Genomic DNA, 15,903 nt, shown 5'->3' on the forward strand with positions numbered 1-15,903 from the left:
TCGTAGATATTTCATCGGACGAAAGCACTATGAACTCCTGACTGATTCCGCCTCGTTGCGCCATGTGCAAGTCATGCCTATGATGCACTTGTTGCAAAACCGGTTGCAAAGTCTGTGCGAACGCCAGCTCCATTTTAACTCAAGACGTAAAGCTGTGTACAGGTGCGGTTTTGCCTGGATTCAATTCGATCTCAGTCCATGCATTGTTTTGCACAAGTATACTTTTGATATTCCTTTTATGCAATCACATTCCTGTTCGTATCACCAGTTAACCTTGCTGTAGTAATCAGTTCAGTCATCAGAATTGCTTGCTGCAGTCCCGCTGGTTACCAAGCCGTTGTTCAGCTTTCCTGACTTGCGTATTGTACAGTGCACTTTTTGCTGTTAAGAATTCAGTCGCTTCGTCTATTTATCCCCATGCCTATATATTTAACCGTGGCAGGAAAGGAAACCGGCGGCAAATATGTGTCTACGGCTCTCTGTACGGATATCCAGGAACATAACTTTGGACATACTTCATAGAAATGTTTCCACTCAGCGCACACCGCTGCGTTTCCAAATCGCGACAAAATATGTTCATCAATAACGCCAGTTGTTCCAAGGGATGCCAAGCCAGCTCGGCAAATCTCAGCTCGGACTGAATATGGCGTGCTATTTTACAACAGCCGGCATAGATCCAGACTTCAGTTTCGGCAGCACGGACATGAAGTGGTTACGAATCACGGTCACAGTCAACTCAACAGCTTCATTGAGAGTAGCGTTGACGTTCGCTGTTAACAAATCCATGACGTGAGCTATCGTCACGTTTGATATGCCATCCCAGCTCGCAAATCGGCGTTGGCCGACAGAAAACGCAGACCATCACTGGCTTAGCGGAGCTCACAGCTATGCTCCTGGCGATCTTCTACCACTGACTCAAGACGGGCAACACTGGCTTTGGCGGGATCCACCACAGAGTCAGGGCGGACAACAGAGTCTCCACTGGTTCAGGAGAGACAGAAGCTGTGGCCCCGGCGGGATCCACCACAGTCAGGACAGATAACAGAGTCACCACTGGGTCAGAACGGACAACAGGGTCACCACTAAGTCAAGAGGAGCAGCATTGCTGGATCCGGCGGGGTTCACCAGGACGGCCTCTCGGCCAGGACGAGACAACGGCTCCGGCCCTGTCGGCGGTCTACCGCCACCGGGTCAGGGAATCGCAGCAGTCCTGGCCGTGGCGGGGGCCCAGCACCGGGTCAGGAGCAGACGGCGCCTCCGGAGAGGTCCACCATGGCTGGCTCAGCAGGGATCGGGTCGTCAGCCGGCCGTCAGGTCTGGTCTGACCTGACCTCCCGGTCGTCAGCCGGCCGTCAGGTCCGTGTCTGACCTGACCTCCCGGCCGTCAGCCGGCCGTCAGGTCCGTGTCTGACCTGACCTCCCGGTCGTCAGCCGGCCGTCAGACCCATGTCCGGCCTGACCTCACGCCGCCGCTGACCTTCACGGCGTGCTGACCGGGGGGGGGGGGGGGGGGCACGAGCCTTCGGTTTCGCACCAGTCTCCCGCCGACCGCGACGGCGTGGGAGCCAGCTGCACCGGGCTGAGGGGTGTTGGCTAACTCCAGTGTCTGTCAGCACCGTACGACATACAGCCGAAACGGTGCCTGTGCCCAGGCGCTGCTGCGCCGCCACCGAATGACGCGCCTAGCGTGACTCCGGTCCTCTAGTCATGGGGCGTCAGCCTTAGCGGCAGTGGAGTAAAGTCGAATGCTTACGACTGCGGCATACGAGTTAAGACGCAATGTTACGCAAGCTGTATGCCGGTTGAACCATCCGACATCACAGACGCACACCACACTTTCCAGCCAACAGTCAATGCCCAAGCCGCAAGTGACTCACCTGCCATTTTCATCCGGAACTATGAAGCCTTGCCCCGACGGTTTCGACCCGCTACCAACGTAGAAGAAGGCGTCTGAAACAGGTGAAATCATCGGTCAGGATCAGGCTGCAGAATCGGCTGTCGCCGGTCACATTGTGCGATAGCGACTACACGCCTGGCGGAGCAGGCAATGTATTACGTGCGTGCTATCGCATGCATGGCTGGTTCGGAGTTCTTAGCTCGTACGTACCTTGCACTGCACTGCTGCTGATTTCCGCTTGAGTGCTAGTGACGAAACATGCTAGGAACATGTCAACGCCCACATCCACCGGGGCACGCTAGGCCTGTCACCATCAGGCAATAACCAGCCCCATTCACTTGGAAAGGTGACTCACGTAGTTCACATCCTGCACGCCGGTTACTTCTAGGGATTAGAGCATCTTGACAGACAGCCCTGCACACATGAGCGTTGGCAAAACGGGAGGCAAAACGCGTATCCTCAACCCTCCTTAATTGGCTCAACATGATTCATAATTTAACAGGCGACACGCCGCGCGCTGCGAGAAGAGCCAGGTGATAACAGACGTTAGCTTTAGCAGCAGGGGTCATGTCAAGTTCGACTTTTTCTCAGCATCACCAAACGAAAAATTTCAAACTGATACGAACAGCAGAAAGGCTGTAAACCTCTTCCAATACCCCGGTTACTGCACCCAATGCATACATGCTGTGTTGATAGTGCATTTACCTATGCCAAACGATTAGCTTTACATCTGTATTTCCCCGTGGCCGAAATCTGACATCAGTGATTCAAAACGCCTTAAAACGGGAGACCCAACGCTGTGTGGTCACGAGCGCGTGAGCAGCTGCTTACTGGCCACTGTCCTGACACTAAGATTATCCGCACTCTGATTCGTCGAGCAGTGCTGACCTCATCGCACTGTGACGCAAGGTCGTACACGCCTGGTCACAGCGCTTACGGTATGTCACGTTTTCCATGTTGATCGACTTTGGGAATTCGTATTGAGTTGCCCTGCTGCAGGTCACTCCAGCCTGATTAGTCTAGCGTTTGTATTGTTTGCATTGTGATATTACCAGAAAATCACTTTGATCCAACGAATTACGTGTATACCTTTCCAAATTAATATCGAACAACTTTCGGTGACTTACTTATCGCTCCTGAAAGCCGTATGAAGCTATGCTCAGCAATTCAAAGACACTGCCGTCTAGAAAAGGTAACGTCTAAACCGGCCGAACAGCCGAATCCTCGCGTTCACAATGCTATCTCTGTTCAAGCAAGATTCGTTTGTCCCAGGGCGTCCATAGTAATAAGCTATACCGCAGCAGAATTTCGCCGGTTTCCGACACCAAGGTTGCGTACTCAAATGACCATGACGTACAGATAGTTTTGCTAGCTTACCGTGATACTGCGTGATATCGTCTAGTTTTGCTAGCTATTTCGTGACATGTTTTAGTTCGTGACAACCGTGACTGCATCTCAAGTAGTGCCATGATAATGACACCTCTATGCTCTTATGTTATGTCGACTTCCATCCAATAACCCTTCTAATCCAGATTTGTAAATAAGGTACCGTTATCTTCTTGCGTGCACCTCCACATCGGTTTTATTCATGCGATGGATCAAATCAAATCAACGCCCAGTGTCAGCAGAACATTTCCCTAACAATTGATACCAATCGGCACTGGGAATGTCGCCGCCCTGGCATTTCTCCCCATGCGTGAGGTATCAGACAGCGTCAGGGCACTTTCCTTGCGCTCGCTCTCCCGTATCTACGGTAATCTTTATAAACGACTAAGGTAAACTTCGCCCCGTTGCGGCGCCTCAGCCGATTTCGGAAAGCTTTTGGCGATAACCAGGGCTTTGTGCGGTTTCTGAAATACCCCTGGGTTTTCCGACAGCGCCGGTTCTGGCATGCGTCCGCCAGCTATCCGAGCCCACAAGAATGACTCCGCGCTTCAAAGCGCTGCCGGAGTGAGCGCTCGCTCGATGGCGCTGTGGGAAGAGCGCTCGGTAACGATGGTAACGGGACCGAGTGAAGCACCGCGAACGGCGAATCCTGGCACGACGCCAACTGACGCGGTGCTGCCGGCGGCTCGCGCTGCCGACCGTGGCCAGGGCTGATGCCTCATGTTCAGCGGCCGGATCAACGTGATCAATCACAATTACGGCACGGGTAGTCGGGGCCCCGCCAGCCGCTCAGGCAGAGAACGTCTGCTTTAGATGTGTTTCGCGAGTTAAGCCAGGAAGTTGCCGTGCGCGCTGATCGTACCCGCAGCGCAGTCCTAATCCGAATTACAGTGGTTCGTAGATGACACATATCGAGTGGGACACTACTTCGAAGTGAGCCTAGGCACTGAACATCGCCGATCACCCTTCATAATTTCTCAAGGCTGAGCAAAGCCAATGCGTTCACATGGGCACGGGCATGCCCTCAGTGACCGTCGAAGCGTGGCGGCACTCAGCAAACAACCCGGCAGTGATGGCACGCTGCAGCGATCCCGTCACTTTCTTCCGTTCCCATGTTGCAAAACCCCGCTTGCCTTGTCATGCCGGCCGCGCCGCCCGGTCCGCTGACGTGGCTGACGGCCAGACGGCCGATCGAGAGGTCAGTCCAGGAGCCCTGACCCCCACGCTGACCTCGGCCCTCACCCGACGTTCCGCTTACGAAGCCCCAAACATTTCCCGGCCCTCACGATGACAGTACCGATCACTTGCAGCATGCTGCTTTGGTCTCTGGGCCACCCTGCTGCAGCTGGCGAGGAGAGACGAGCTGGCGGACGGCTTAGTTCGGTCGGGGTGAGAGGCGTGCTGGTCGCGGGCTTACCTGGCCCCTGGCCGTCGTACTTCATGTTCCTGATGTGGATCGTGCGCGAGTCGACGGCGTACACCTCGCCGCTGACGCCATGCTCCAAGGTGCTCAGCGAGCCCAGCTTCTTCCCGTAGTAGCCCTGCGACGCGACCAGACCTGCAACGAAGCGACGGTGGTGAGCGCGGGATGTCGCGATCGCACGGAAGCACGGAGACCGCTCGTGACCGCGCCGGTCGTGAGGCCCCGCCCAGCCGGCCTCCGCGCCGCACAGGTGCTGCGGCAGCCACCCGGAGCCGCTACCGAGCGTGTTACAGCCTGCGGTGGGCGAGAGGCGCTGGCCCGTCGCCAGCTGGCCCGATTCCAGCGGCGCCGGAGTGACGGGCGCCTTCCAGGGCGGAACAAGAGGGCCGGCCGGCGGGCGCGGCGCCGTCCCGTCCTGCGGCCGCTCCATCGTCGTTAGTTCCGCCGCGCCGATGACGGCGCGACCCACATGTCCCAGCGGCGGCGCGGCAGCCATCGGGACAGGGAGCGGCGACGGAGGACGACGGCCCGGAAGTGCCACCTGGGTCACCGGGCCGCAGTTGACAGCCCTGACGGTGCCCGGCCGCAGCCACCGCCGGCAGAGCGCTCACGCCGGGCTCCGACGACCGCGGCCGACGAACCGAGCCCACACGGAAGCTTGCGTTTCTGGGCGGAGGGAGGGTTCTGGGCAGGGCACGGTGACCCGGCAACATGGCACACACCGCTTTCCATTCGTCTAACGGGCTTCGTGCAGCATGTTTCGAGCTGTTGCACATTCGCAACTGGCAACTGCGCCAAATATTTCACCGATGTCATGTGTCATCCTTCCGGTCCGTTCACCAAACTGGTGCAGCGCAATCGCGTTTTCACTTTTGCAGCCCCCCCCCCCCCCCACACACAGACACAATACCAATATCGTATTAACCAGGAGATACCAGAAAAGTTGTGGTGAAGCGGAAGGCAGGTAGATGCCAAGCGTTGGAGTCGGGCTCATCGGTTATTCCGGCAGCGCGTCCTCATCCGAGTAGAATTTCAGTTAAGAACGTATATTGAGTGATCTATGCACATCGGTCGTGACCATTAAAAAGTGGCCTTGATGCATCATCGCTTCGATACATCGTTTGTAGAAAATGATGAAAGAGATAGAAAAAGCAAACATTTCACTATGGTGTTGACGTTCGCAATGGCTTCAAACATCAGACCTACGGTGAAATTTAAACTGCGCCTTAACCTGCCGCTCCCTACGCAACTTGAGCAAACATTATCAACATCGTGTACACTGAGCCAACAAACTGGTTTCACCCCAGTCCATTGTGCAAATGCTTGCTACGCCCAAGTTGAAGCACGTACGCATCCTTGCCTATAGGGTTGCGCACTCCATGCTCTTTGTCAACCATTAGTATTTTCCATTCGCTCCTTTGCTTGCGAAGCTCGGTATGTAATGCAGCCTGCTTGTCAGTGCAGCTGCTTGGCGGCCGGCTGGCGCGCGTGTCTCGGCGCCTCTGCAGCCGGCGGGCAGGTGTGCTGACTCCGGCGGAGGTCAGGGAACACCGTCCACCGGCCGGGGTCGGCACCGTTTCGTCACAGCGGCCGCTGCACGCCGTGCAGGCCCGTCGTCGGCGCGGGTTAGAAAGTAGCCGCGGTCACCGACGAGCAGTGGACATCCGAACAAACATTACCTCATGCGGTAGCGGGCCTGGCCGGCAGCAGAGCCCGCCGACCGTCACCGGTCCTGGGGCGCCGGGCCGGACACGCCGGGGGGAGTGCACCCGTTACCTGGCGTCGACCGCGCATCCGACCCGAACGACTGACACATCCGCTTATGCCAGTGCACCAGTGCAGCTGAATCGGAGCGTATGGCATGGTTGTGTGTTGACACTTCAGCAGCAGATCGCAGGTAGAGCGAAGCGGTGGTGGAAACGGCAGTACACCCAGAAAGTGATTGACCTAAAACGGCCGGTCAGACGATCGTCTTCAACGGCGCAGTTTCCTGACTGTATCCAAGCCTGCGTTTAGCAATTTTAGGAGAGCACGCGCATCAGTGCTTGCACGGTTGCATCAACAGGTGAACTTACTGCTAACGACGTGCAACGCTCTTGGCCGGATCGATTGACCCCGAACGCCGCCATGTCCTCCACAGCGCTCTTGAGCAAGCGAGCGAGCCGTAGCACCAGCGACCGGGAGAGCGCGCGCGGAGGACACGCTTGATCAACTATCCCGACGCGCCAAGGACAAGACACACTGAGCCTGGCGCTGCAGCTCACCCGGGGGCCGACCAGGGGGAGCCGTCGCTCGGTGGCGCGCTCGGCTCCGAACTTCGCCGGTGTTCAGAGCGCCGGTGTTCGTCGCCGGTGTTCAGGTGTTCGGTGAACGTCGCCGGTGTTCGGAGCGCGGCCCCCTCCGGGCCATCGGAGCTTCTGGAAGATTCTCTCTCAGAACGTGTGTAGTGATGGAAACGCACGACGTTGGACTGCGGCCTCACCCGACCGGTCGACTCCTGACGCCGAGCTGCCTGTACAGACTGGCGGAGTCGTTGAAACGCGGTCCATTGAGAGTGCGCCGAGTGCTCCATCCGCCGAGCATCCCGCGGAGTGCTGGAGATCGTCTTGAAGAATCAGAGAACGCGCGATCCACGGTGAAGTCTCCCACATTCCGAACAGCGGAACCACAATACCATCCGACTGGCGTCCTCACAGAGGTTGTCGGAGGTAGCTGAGCCCGGGACCTTCGCGGCGAGCGGCGGCGGCGGCGGCGGCGGCGGCGGCGGCGGCGGTAGCGGCGGCGGCGGCTGGCGGGAGAGGCTCTGTCCCGCTCGGTCACCCCACCGGCCCGTTAAATTAGGCGCATCCCGTCGCCGTCCGTCCGTCCGGATCCGACCCGCTCTCCCACGAACGGCCACGCTCAGGACCGACCAGCTGACCCACTTCAGGGCGTGACATAACCACGAGCGCTCGGGTGGAGCCGGAGAGTCGTCCCTCCGCGGCTCGCTGACGAGCTGCGATGGCACGGCTTCAGTCAGTGATCTGCTCTCGCTGGGGACCAGACTGGTTCTCCGAACGTGGCGACGAGCTGAAGGCTTCTCATCGCGCGGATTAGCAGCTTGGATCTCAGATTTGCGCTCTGGTGGGGCTATTCCGAGACCCCAATGCAGAGGCAAAGTCTTGCACCAGCTCGTCGACCCGCTGCGCCGCGCTCAGAGACGTCTCACGAGCGCCGGGTCTAAATCCAGAAGCGGTGCGGCGCCTCCGGACCGGACGGCCTGGTGGGGGCCTGGCCTTGGCTGAGGTCCGCCAGCTGGGAGCCGACCCGACCGGCTGCCGCCGCCGAGACCGTCGGTCCGGGTAACCGACCGTTACGAGCCGGCTGGCCGCTGGCCGGCGCATAACGGACGGGTCAAGCAGCTGGCGGCGCCGTCGAGAGGGTCGAGCGCGAGCCGCCGCTCGCCTGCACGGCTCTCGCCAGGCCCGCTTCCGTCACGGTGGCTGGCTCTGCCGCCTGCGTGATCACGGCCGCGGCGCTGCAGAGGCAGTGGCGCGCGCGGTGCAGGCGCCAAGGCTGACCGGCTGTTAAAGGTGAGGAAGTGCTCCCAGCGCGGGAACTCGCGCCCCACGGTCAAACTTCAAGGTGCTCCGACGGGCAAAGAAATCGTACCACGCTTCTGAAAATGCGAGTAGTGAGCACAGCCATGCAGCGTTGTGTTTTCAGGGCCTTTCGGCAGTGACGCCCAGAATGTCATTAGATTAATCCATGCAAGGACCTCAAGCCCTCGCAATCCGCGTCGCATGCATGATTACAAACATTGTCCTTGCCGGCAGAGCAGCCAGCATCTTTTACCGGCCGACGAGCCACCGCTAAGATGACATCATAACCGGTTTCTCAGGGCGGCGCTAGCCAGTGGGCCAACACGCCGACCGTGGGGAGGACTTAGTGCCGGCGACGGCGAGCCGCGGGAGGGCGGGCAGAGGGGAGGGAGGCATCGGTGGCCGCCGCCGCCTCACCCTGCAGCGCTGGGACCTGGGAACGGCGCGGCGTGTGGCCTGATAAAGCAACCAGTCCAAAGCCGCTCTGGGAATGAGCCCGCGTCAGCGGCTTCTGCAGTGGCGGTGGCGTGCGTGAAACTGGTGCATGACATCAGCTGGGAAATTCAGACGGCAGCTTCGTTTATTGATGTCACACGACCGGGCGCGATGAGGAAACCACCGCCCACGAAACTAGACCGCGAATCAGGCAAATGAATTCATGAGTTGGCGCTCGTACAGGGACGACACCCTCGCACGGCAACGCAAAGACACGCCGCACAAGAGCGAGAGCCTGCGACAAGCTCCCATTTCTCTACGATGACCGGGTGACCGGTGTCGGGAGGGCGGGCGACAGACCGACGGGCGCCGACGGCCGGCTTCTCGCGTGGAGGCCGGCCCGCCGGCCGGACAGGAAGAGGGGCGGCGAGCGTCCGTCAGCCGCCCAGCGAACTGCTGACCTCACCGAGAGTGAAAGTGCCGGCGCGCGGCGTGTTTTTACAGGCGGCGGCCTGGACGTGCCGCTCCTCGGGAGGAGCGGCCGCCGGCGGACCGGTACGAGGCAAACAGGCGTCCGGCTCGCCGGCGTCGTCGGGCCCGGACGCCGCACACAATGGGCCGTGGGATTCCGGCAGCTGGCCGCTCCGGACGACGGCCGGCCCGCTGGCGGGGTGGCAGGGATCGGCGGCCTGAGAAACGGAGGAGGCGTGGCCAACGGTGCTATCTAGAGCCTTTCTGCTCGCCTGCTGCTGTCTCGGCTTGTGGCGAGTTCAGTTCAGTCCGGAGTGATGCGAAGTGCGCTCAGTCGATGTACTGATCCATCAGACCTTCTCTCTATCACACCCAGCCTTCAACTGCGGTCTTCAAGCGTGTTTTACGCGTGGAAACGCCAACATGAGGACTATCCGGATCATTTTGTGACGAATGTCACGACGGTTCCGACCTGACCGGCAAGGTCAGGCACCGGCCCGGACCTGCGCTTCCCGCCCTGGCCAGAGGACTGCCGACGCCTCGCGTGGACCCGAGTCGCCGGCCGATCACGCGGCGGCGACGGAGCCGCCGGCACATTATCCCACGCCACGGCATCGTGCAGAGGTCACCACGGGTCGGGAGACGGGCGCCGGTGGTATAATGTCACTCAAGACACACACACACACACACACACACATATATATATATATATATATATATATATATATATATATATATATATATATACATTCATGTATATACATGGATGCTACTTGGAAGGCAAAGCTGATCTATGGTCACCCCTATAGGCGAACCGGACCAAATTTATGAAATAAAGGATCTTGCTGATGGATTGGGGATCGCAGCTCATGTCTGGTATGTATGAAACTGGCTTTGTCAGCTTGCAGAAGCGACCATGCACAATCCGGATGCCGCAGTGTCGTAGCGCTGTCAGCACTGCTCACGGCTGGGCAGCTGCTGCCGACGAGAGTGGCGCAATCCTGTTGTAAACACATTTGTCAACCTGTATCGGCGCTTACGTCCGCCAGTGCTTTCGATCGAATTCTGATCTGGGCATGGGTGTCTAGGAATTGAGACTCCGCTGGAGAAAGGAGAACTGCCCGAGGTGTTCCTAGGAAACGCCTGCGAGCCGGCACTGTCTTGAGGATCAGGAATAGTACAGAATAGTACGGAGGATCATGGGTGGTGAGGAGTATGGGAGGATTGAGTCGGGCAGGAGAACACGAGCCTTTGTACCAGCACGGAGCTTCAGGAGGATAAAAAAATCAGTCTCAGGCGGCTGGACTGGACGGGCTGGGAGATGAGATGTCTCAAACACGTTTCAATGAGCATCGATTTTCACCGTAGATCTTATGGATAGCTTCAAGCACCGTTGAAATAGCCAAGAGGGCAAAAGACGTTCAACACCATATTTAAGCCCCCGCATTAACGAGCTTTGCAGGAGCGGGATGCCATTGGCAAAACGATACACTGAGCGTGACGTCACCGCCGAAGTGATACACTGAGCGTGACGTCACCGCCGAAGTGATACACTGAGCGTGACGTAAACGCCGAAGTGATACGCTGAGCGTGACGTCACCGCCGAAGTGATACGCTGCTGCAAAAATAGGCTCTACAAAATTTGACCTGTTTAGGCTGTTCTGTTTCAAAGCTCAGGCGACACGCGCGGCAGTGCGTTTTCGCCCACGAGGACAACTGCAACGCACAACAAGAACGTAACCTGGGAACCGTCAGACGGCCAGCGCCTGACCCACGTGATCTAGACAGACGTGCAAGCATCAGACTCCGCTACAGTCGATCCCTTGAGACAGCGTGAGATACGGCATTGGTCAATGACGGATCTGGTCTCGCTGTCGCATATGACTGCACCGTTTGCAGCAGATGGTCGCTGGTATATATGTATATGTGTGTGTGATATATTTGACATGTAGCCGGCTAAAATCACAAACTGGTTGAAAAGATAGCACTGGGAATGCGCATGGCGCAAATCCTTGGCGTCTTAGAGGCTACGATGCTTATTTCATGGTGAATATGTGTGTTGTAAGAAATAAAGGGAGCAGCAAGCGCAAGGCACGAACGCGATAAATTACCTTAGCAGCATGCGTAGCAGAAATGAAAACTAAAACGCTGTATGCTGTGCCTCACCGACATAGAGGGTTGGACAGTCAACGTGCCGCTGCAATGTAAGCTGCGAACCATTCAGACAAGTGAAACTTGCACCAGCGCGTTTGCTAAGAGAGAGGACGCGGTTTGCTCCTGCCGGTGCCACTCAACGCTAAATCAACACAATCCTACAGGTTAATTGATATGGTTTGGAATCTGAGAAATCCCGTCATCGGCTTTTCAGGGAAAACAGTCCCTCTCAGGTAAAACGGCAACCACCATTCACCGTGCGTTTTAACATTCCCTACGCATAAGCGATTCGGATATTAAAGAAATTGTGCAAATTTCCTTCCTGGCTTGGAGTGCAGCGGCATGCATTTATTTCAGCTACAAGTAAGTCAGAGCACTTTTGAGCTGCACCAATGGCTCATAAAATTTTCTGTCTTAGTAATTATTCGCCTCGGCACAATTGCCATTTTCAACACTTGTCGAAGGAAATTATTACCTTTTTCTGAAGTAGTCCAGTCAAAGCCAGATAGTGTGCATCAGTCTTCTCCATGGACCACCATGCAAGGCATTCAACACGCCTAGATGGATGCTACCCTTGGGCTGCGCCTGAGCTGCACCCTTGGCGCCGACCACTGCCGGCACCGGTACGACCTTGAGATAGGTCATTCGGCCCACCCCGCCTATAATGTACGACGGGTGTGGAGTGAGCACAGGCACGCGGCAGTGGGAGAAGCCTTGCAGCGGCCTCAAACAGGCTCCACCATAGTCTTATTGCGGTCAAGTATCACACCCTGCATTGCAGTCTGCGGGGAACGAAACTATTTAGTTCAAGTTTGACCGAGTTTTTCCCAAAAAAACAACAAATTGGAACTGCATGCAATGGATCAGGGTACACCTTCATGTATTAACTACCCCATGGAAAGGTTTCTGTCGTTGTTATTTTTGTTTCATCCTAAAGTGCTGCAGAGCCAAAACTGCATCAGTTACATTTAAAGTAGCAAGGAACACGCGGTTGGACGCCTACGGTCCGTATAGGTGCTGTCCCCTGGACGCGCAGTCACCTAAGCCCTCAATGATAAACTGCATGACCAAACTGGATCGCGAGCCGCTGCTCTTTTGGAACCGAAAAATCGGTGACGTCATGTGATGACGCATCTTCCGCGATGGCGAAGTGTCCCGTAACAGTCCAACGCCTTGGCGTAAAGCTGCCGGCGAAGTCAGCGCCATGGAGCTTCGCTCTTCAGTTATCATCAGAATAAATTGTGCCAAGAAGTTGTAATTGTAGCCATGCGCATCTGCAGCATCAGCCAGGGTGTGGCTGGTTTGAGGTTTAGTGAAGAGCGTGTCACAGAACAGAACAGAAGAACAGAAAAACAGAACAGTTCACAGAAGAACAGAAGAGCGTGTCACATGTGCAGAGATTCCCCAGGCAATGCAAAACCTCAAACCAGGTACTTCGAAGAAGCATTGCTGAACAAAAAATTGTTCCTAGTCAAGTAATTATGCACCATATTATTGCATTTATCATGTTAAGTTAGACTGCTACCATAAGTAAAGGTCGACGTGATGTTTCAACTAATGAGGCACTCGCATGATAAACATAAACACTTTGCTACGCCCCCCTAACCACGGCAGGGATGATAACCTTTGTCTTGCACCAAAAGTGATAGTTACATATCCATTTTTGCAGCTCGCAATGTACTTCATGTTGCGTGGTGTCAGGTATTTCAACCAATCATATATTTGAGGTTAACAGAAATAAGTAGAATCTGCCCTCACTCTGCTGAGTTGAACTTTTGCGTCATGAATGCTCTTATCGTGACCTATTTCAAACCAGCCAGGTAGCTTGCTCGCGAACGTGATGCACCACACTTTACACTGCATCAAGAGCAAGATGCCCTAGATGATCGTAGAAAACCAGCCTGCAAGTGGGGCGAACTGAAACACCCACTACGGCCAAGTTTACACTATAACACCGTTCTCCGCTGCCCGCTGCAATCGTCATGCCATCAGCTTTACACAACCCTTGATCCAGGCTTTCTCAACGAGTACCACGAACATCCGAGATTTCCTTACAAGTCGCGAACAATGGACGTAACCGATTGGAATCGTCCCGCAAGTGACCCGGAGTCCTCCCTCGCCCGCGTCGCCGCAAAGCTTCCCTGTCAGCCCCCGGCGCCGGCCAAGCGGAGTCCACTTGGCTGTGGAGTCCACCGCTGGCTCTGGGTGCCCCGGGGACTCCCTTTCCCCGGCCAGCGCGGGGAGCGCGACCTCCGCCTCCGGCCGGCGCCGGCGTCCGGACCGCCGCCGGAGGCCTCGTGATGACACCGCCGGGCGGCGCGAGCGCGGGCCGGCGCCTCCTGCAGAGCCGATACTTTCACGGGCCGAGTGACGGTGGCGCAACTGAGGCCGTTTACCTGCCCGCCCCGGCGCCGCTAGCATCCAGGCAGATCTGGTTCTCGGGCGCGCGCCGATCGGCCAGCGCTGGCCGCCGGCCACCCGCCTGGCGGAGGCCTCCCGGAGTCGGCCACCGCCAGCGCCGGTCGCCCCGCGCCGCGCGGGAGAGAGGGGGCTCGCAGGCGGAGAGGTCAGCAGGCCGGGGCTGCGCGGTGGAGTCCCCCGCGCCAGTACGCATGGATACTGTGAACGCCTGGCGAACGGGAGCCGATGTCGCGGTGTAGCCTGCTGACCGGTTCCAGATAATGCAACAGATGGCGCGCTGTAATTTATGCGCGCTGTCAGCGATTGATCCGCCTTATGGATGAGCCGGCTACGTTAGGACGTGATTCCGATCCAGAGATCATCAGCCACCATACGAAGACAAAACCTTGTCATGTAGCTGTTCCGCGATGAGCCTGTGTTACAGATGGGCAGCATCCAAACTTTCAATGCAGTTTTTCGCAGCCGGTCCTTTCGGAAACCCCGACCTGCTGCTTGATCTCCACCAAACCACCTTCCTTTAGGTCAACCATCACCTTCGCTGACGTTTGAAGGCAAGTTATGTCCATCCGAGCAATCTACCGCTGGCACCCGTCTTAACTGCCAAACGTTGAAAGAAAGTTGAGCGATTCAAAGTTTAAACCGCTCTGGCTTCATTTTCCATGCAAAATACGGCCTCAAGCCAAAGCCAACGACCCTTCAGACTATTTCGCACGCCCAAGTGGCCAGGCAGCTCATGAGAAAGCTCCCAGGGACCCCAATCAGCGAGCGGGGCGGAGCCGCCTGCCAGTGACCTGCGGGACGGCCGACCGTGCTTGGAAAGCTGCCAAGACACGCACGCAATGTTCCGACAAATCGGCCAGCCCCCGCTATAATGTTTTTTCATCTACAACACGGTGTGCTCGAGGTTAAAGAGATTCGCCAGTCACACAACTCAGGTCGTCCTCTGTTTCAGGCTAAACCGCTCTCTTGTGCCATGAACTAGTCCCTCCGCAGATCAGTTTCAGGCTAGAAATGTGGCGCTCTCCATACCGGTTATGGTTATCTGATCCCTCTTGCAAGATGCAGCCGGGGTGGGCGGAATGGCCCGCTTTTCTGCCAACCATGGCTTACTAGAGCTACAGAAGAGCATGTTTGGACCATGTCCTTTGAACGGAAAGTAGAAGCCTCTGTTCTTCACAGCCCTATTCGCGGACAGCATAGCGCAGCCGCAATGCATCCAAGACACGGACCAGTCCAACGATCCTCTACGTTCGCCTTATCGCATCCTCGACGGGCCGTTCTCAAACAGCGCTGGAAAATCCGTGGTGCGCAGGGAAGACGCCCCGGGCGGTCAGCCGCGGCCAGCGTGCCCGGCCGTCTGGCGCGACCGTGGGGCGTTTGTCATGGGAGTTCTCGGCGCGCCTCGGCCGCTGCCGTCGGCCGCTCCTGCGCTAACGGTAACCGGCGGCCGGCCGGCGGCGCGCGCTCTGGCGACTACAGTTATCCCCGAGTGTGTGCCACTGGGACGACTGCGCCGCGGCAACCGCCGCCACCGCCACCGCCACCGCCACCGCCAGCGGATCTGCGATGGTCTCGCGCCGTGCGGCGGAGAAGCGGCGGCGACAAAAAGGCCGCTGTTCGAGGCGTCTGCGGGCGCCACCCGCCCGGCTTGCGGTCCTCTCTGGCGACGCACCGTCCAGCTGGCGGTGAAAGAAGCTAAGCCTGCGGCCAGACTGTCGGCGAATGCGGGCTCTCCGCTGCTCGGACGGCGGTGCGGTCTGCACGACGTTTGGGGCTGCTCTAAGCCCGTTTGCGGGGATGTGAGTGCGAAAGCTTCAACATTTTCAGCTGTTTGCAAAAAGTTTGAACGCGCCAGATCATCACGGCAGAATGAAAGGCCCGTCTCATTTCGCACGTTAAATGGAAGACTGAACTCAGTTCTAATGAGGGACTAAATAAGGGACTGAACTCCATCCCACCCACAGGACGGCCCCCTGGATATGAGAGGACGTGCTTTAACAGTGGGGGTTTCCAAGATGAACGCTGGTGCAGTTGGCAAGGCAACGCGCACTCAGCCGAGGTACCACCGCCCTTTCCAGCTGCCTCAGTGAACCGCAGAATAATATAGCAAAGCGAAGGCACGAGGGCACGTCCGA

At 57.3% G+C, this 15,903-nt stretch overlaps 1 protein-coding gene across 1 annotated transcript in view; it reads right to left on the bottom strand.

The window, feature by feature from the left end:
• The window catches only part of LOC119098735 (protein Skeletor, isoforms B/C-like), a 40,701-nt gene that overhangs the window by 23,615 nt on the left and 1,183 nt on the right, over positions 1-15,903 (bottom strand). Inside the window, 2 exon segments of the mRNA XM_037221749.1 lie at positions 1,878-1,950; positions 4,701-4,841. Coding sequence (XP_037077644.1) covers positions 1,878-1,950; positions 4,701-4,841 — 214 coding nt within the window.

Source organism: Pollicipes pollicipes, unplaced genomic scaffold (assembly GCF_011947565.3).
Source record: "Pollicipes pollicipes isolate AB1234 unplaced genomic scaffold, Ppol_2.1 Scaffold_4740;HRSCAF=5597_pilon_pilon_pilon, whole genome shotgun sequence".
Taxonomy (NCBI): domain Eukaryota; kingdom Metazoa; phylum Arthropoda; class Thecostraca; order Pollicipedomorpha; family Pollicipedidae; genus Pollicipes; species Pollicipes pollicipes.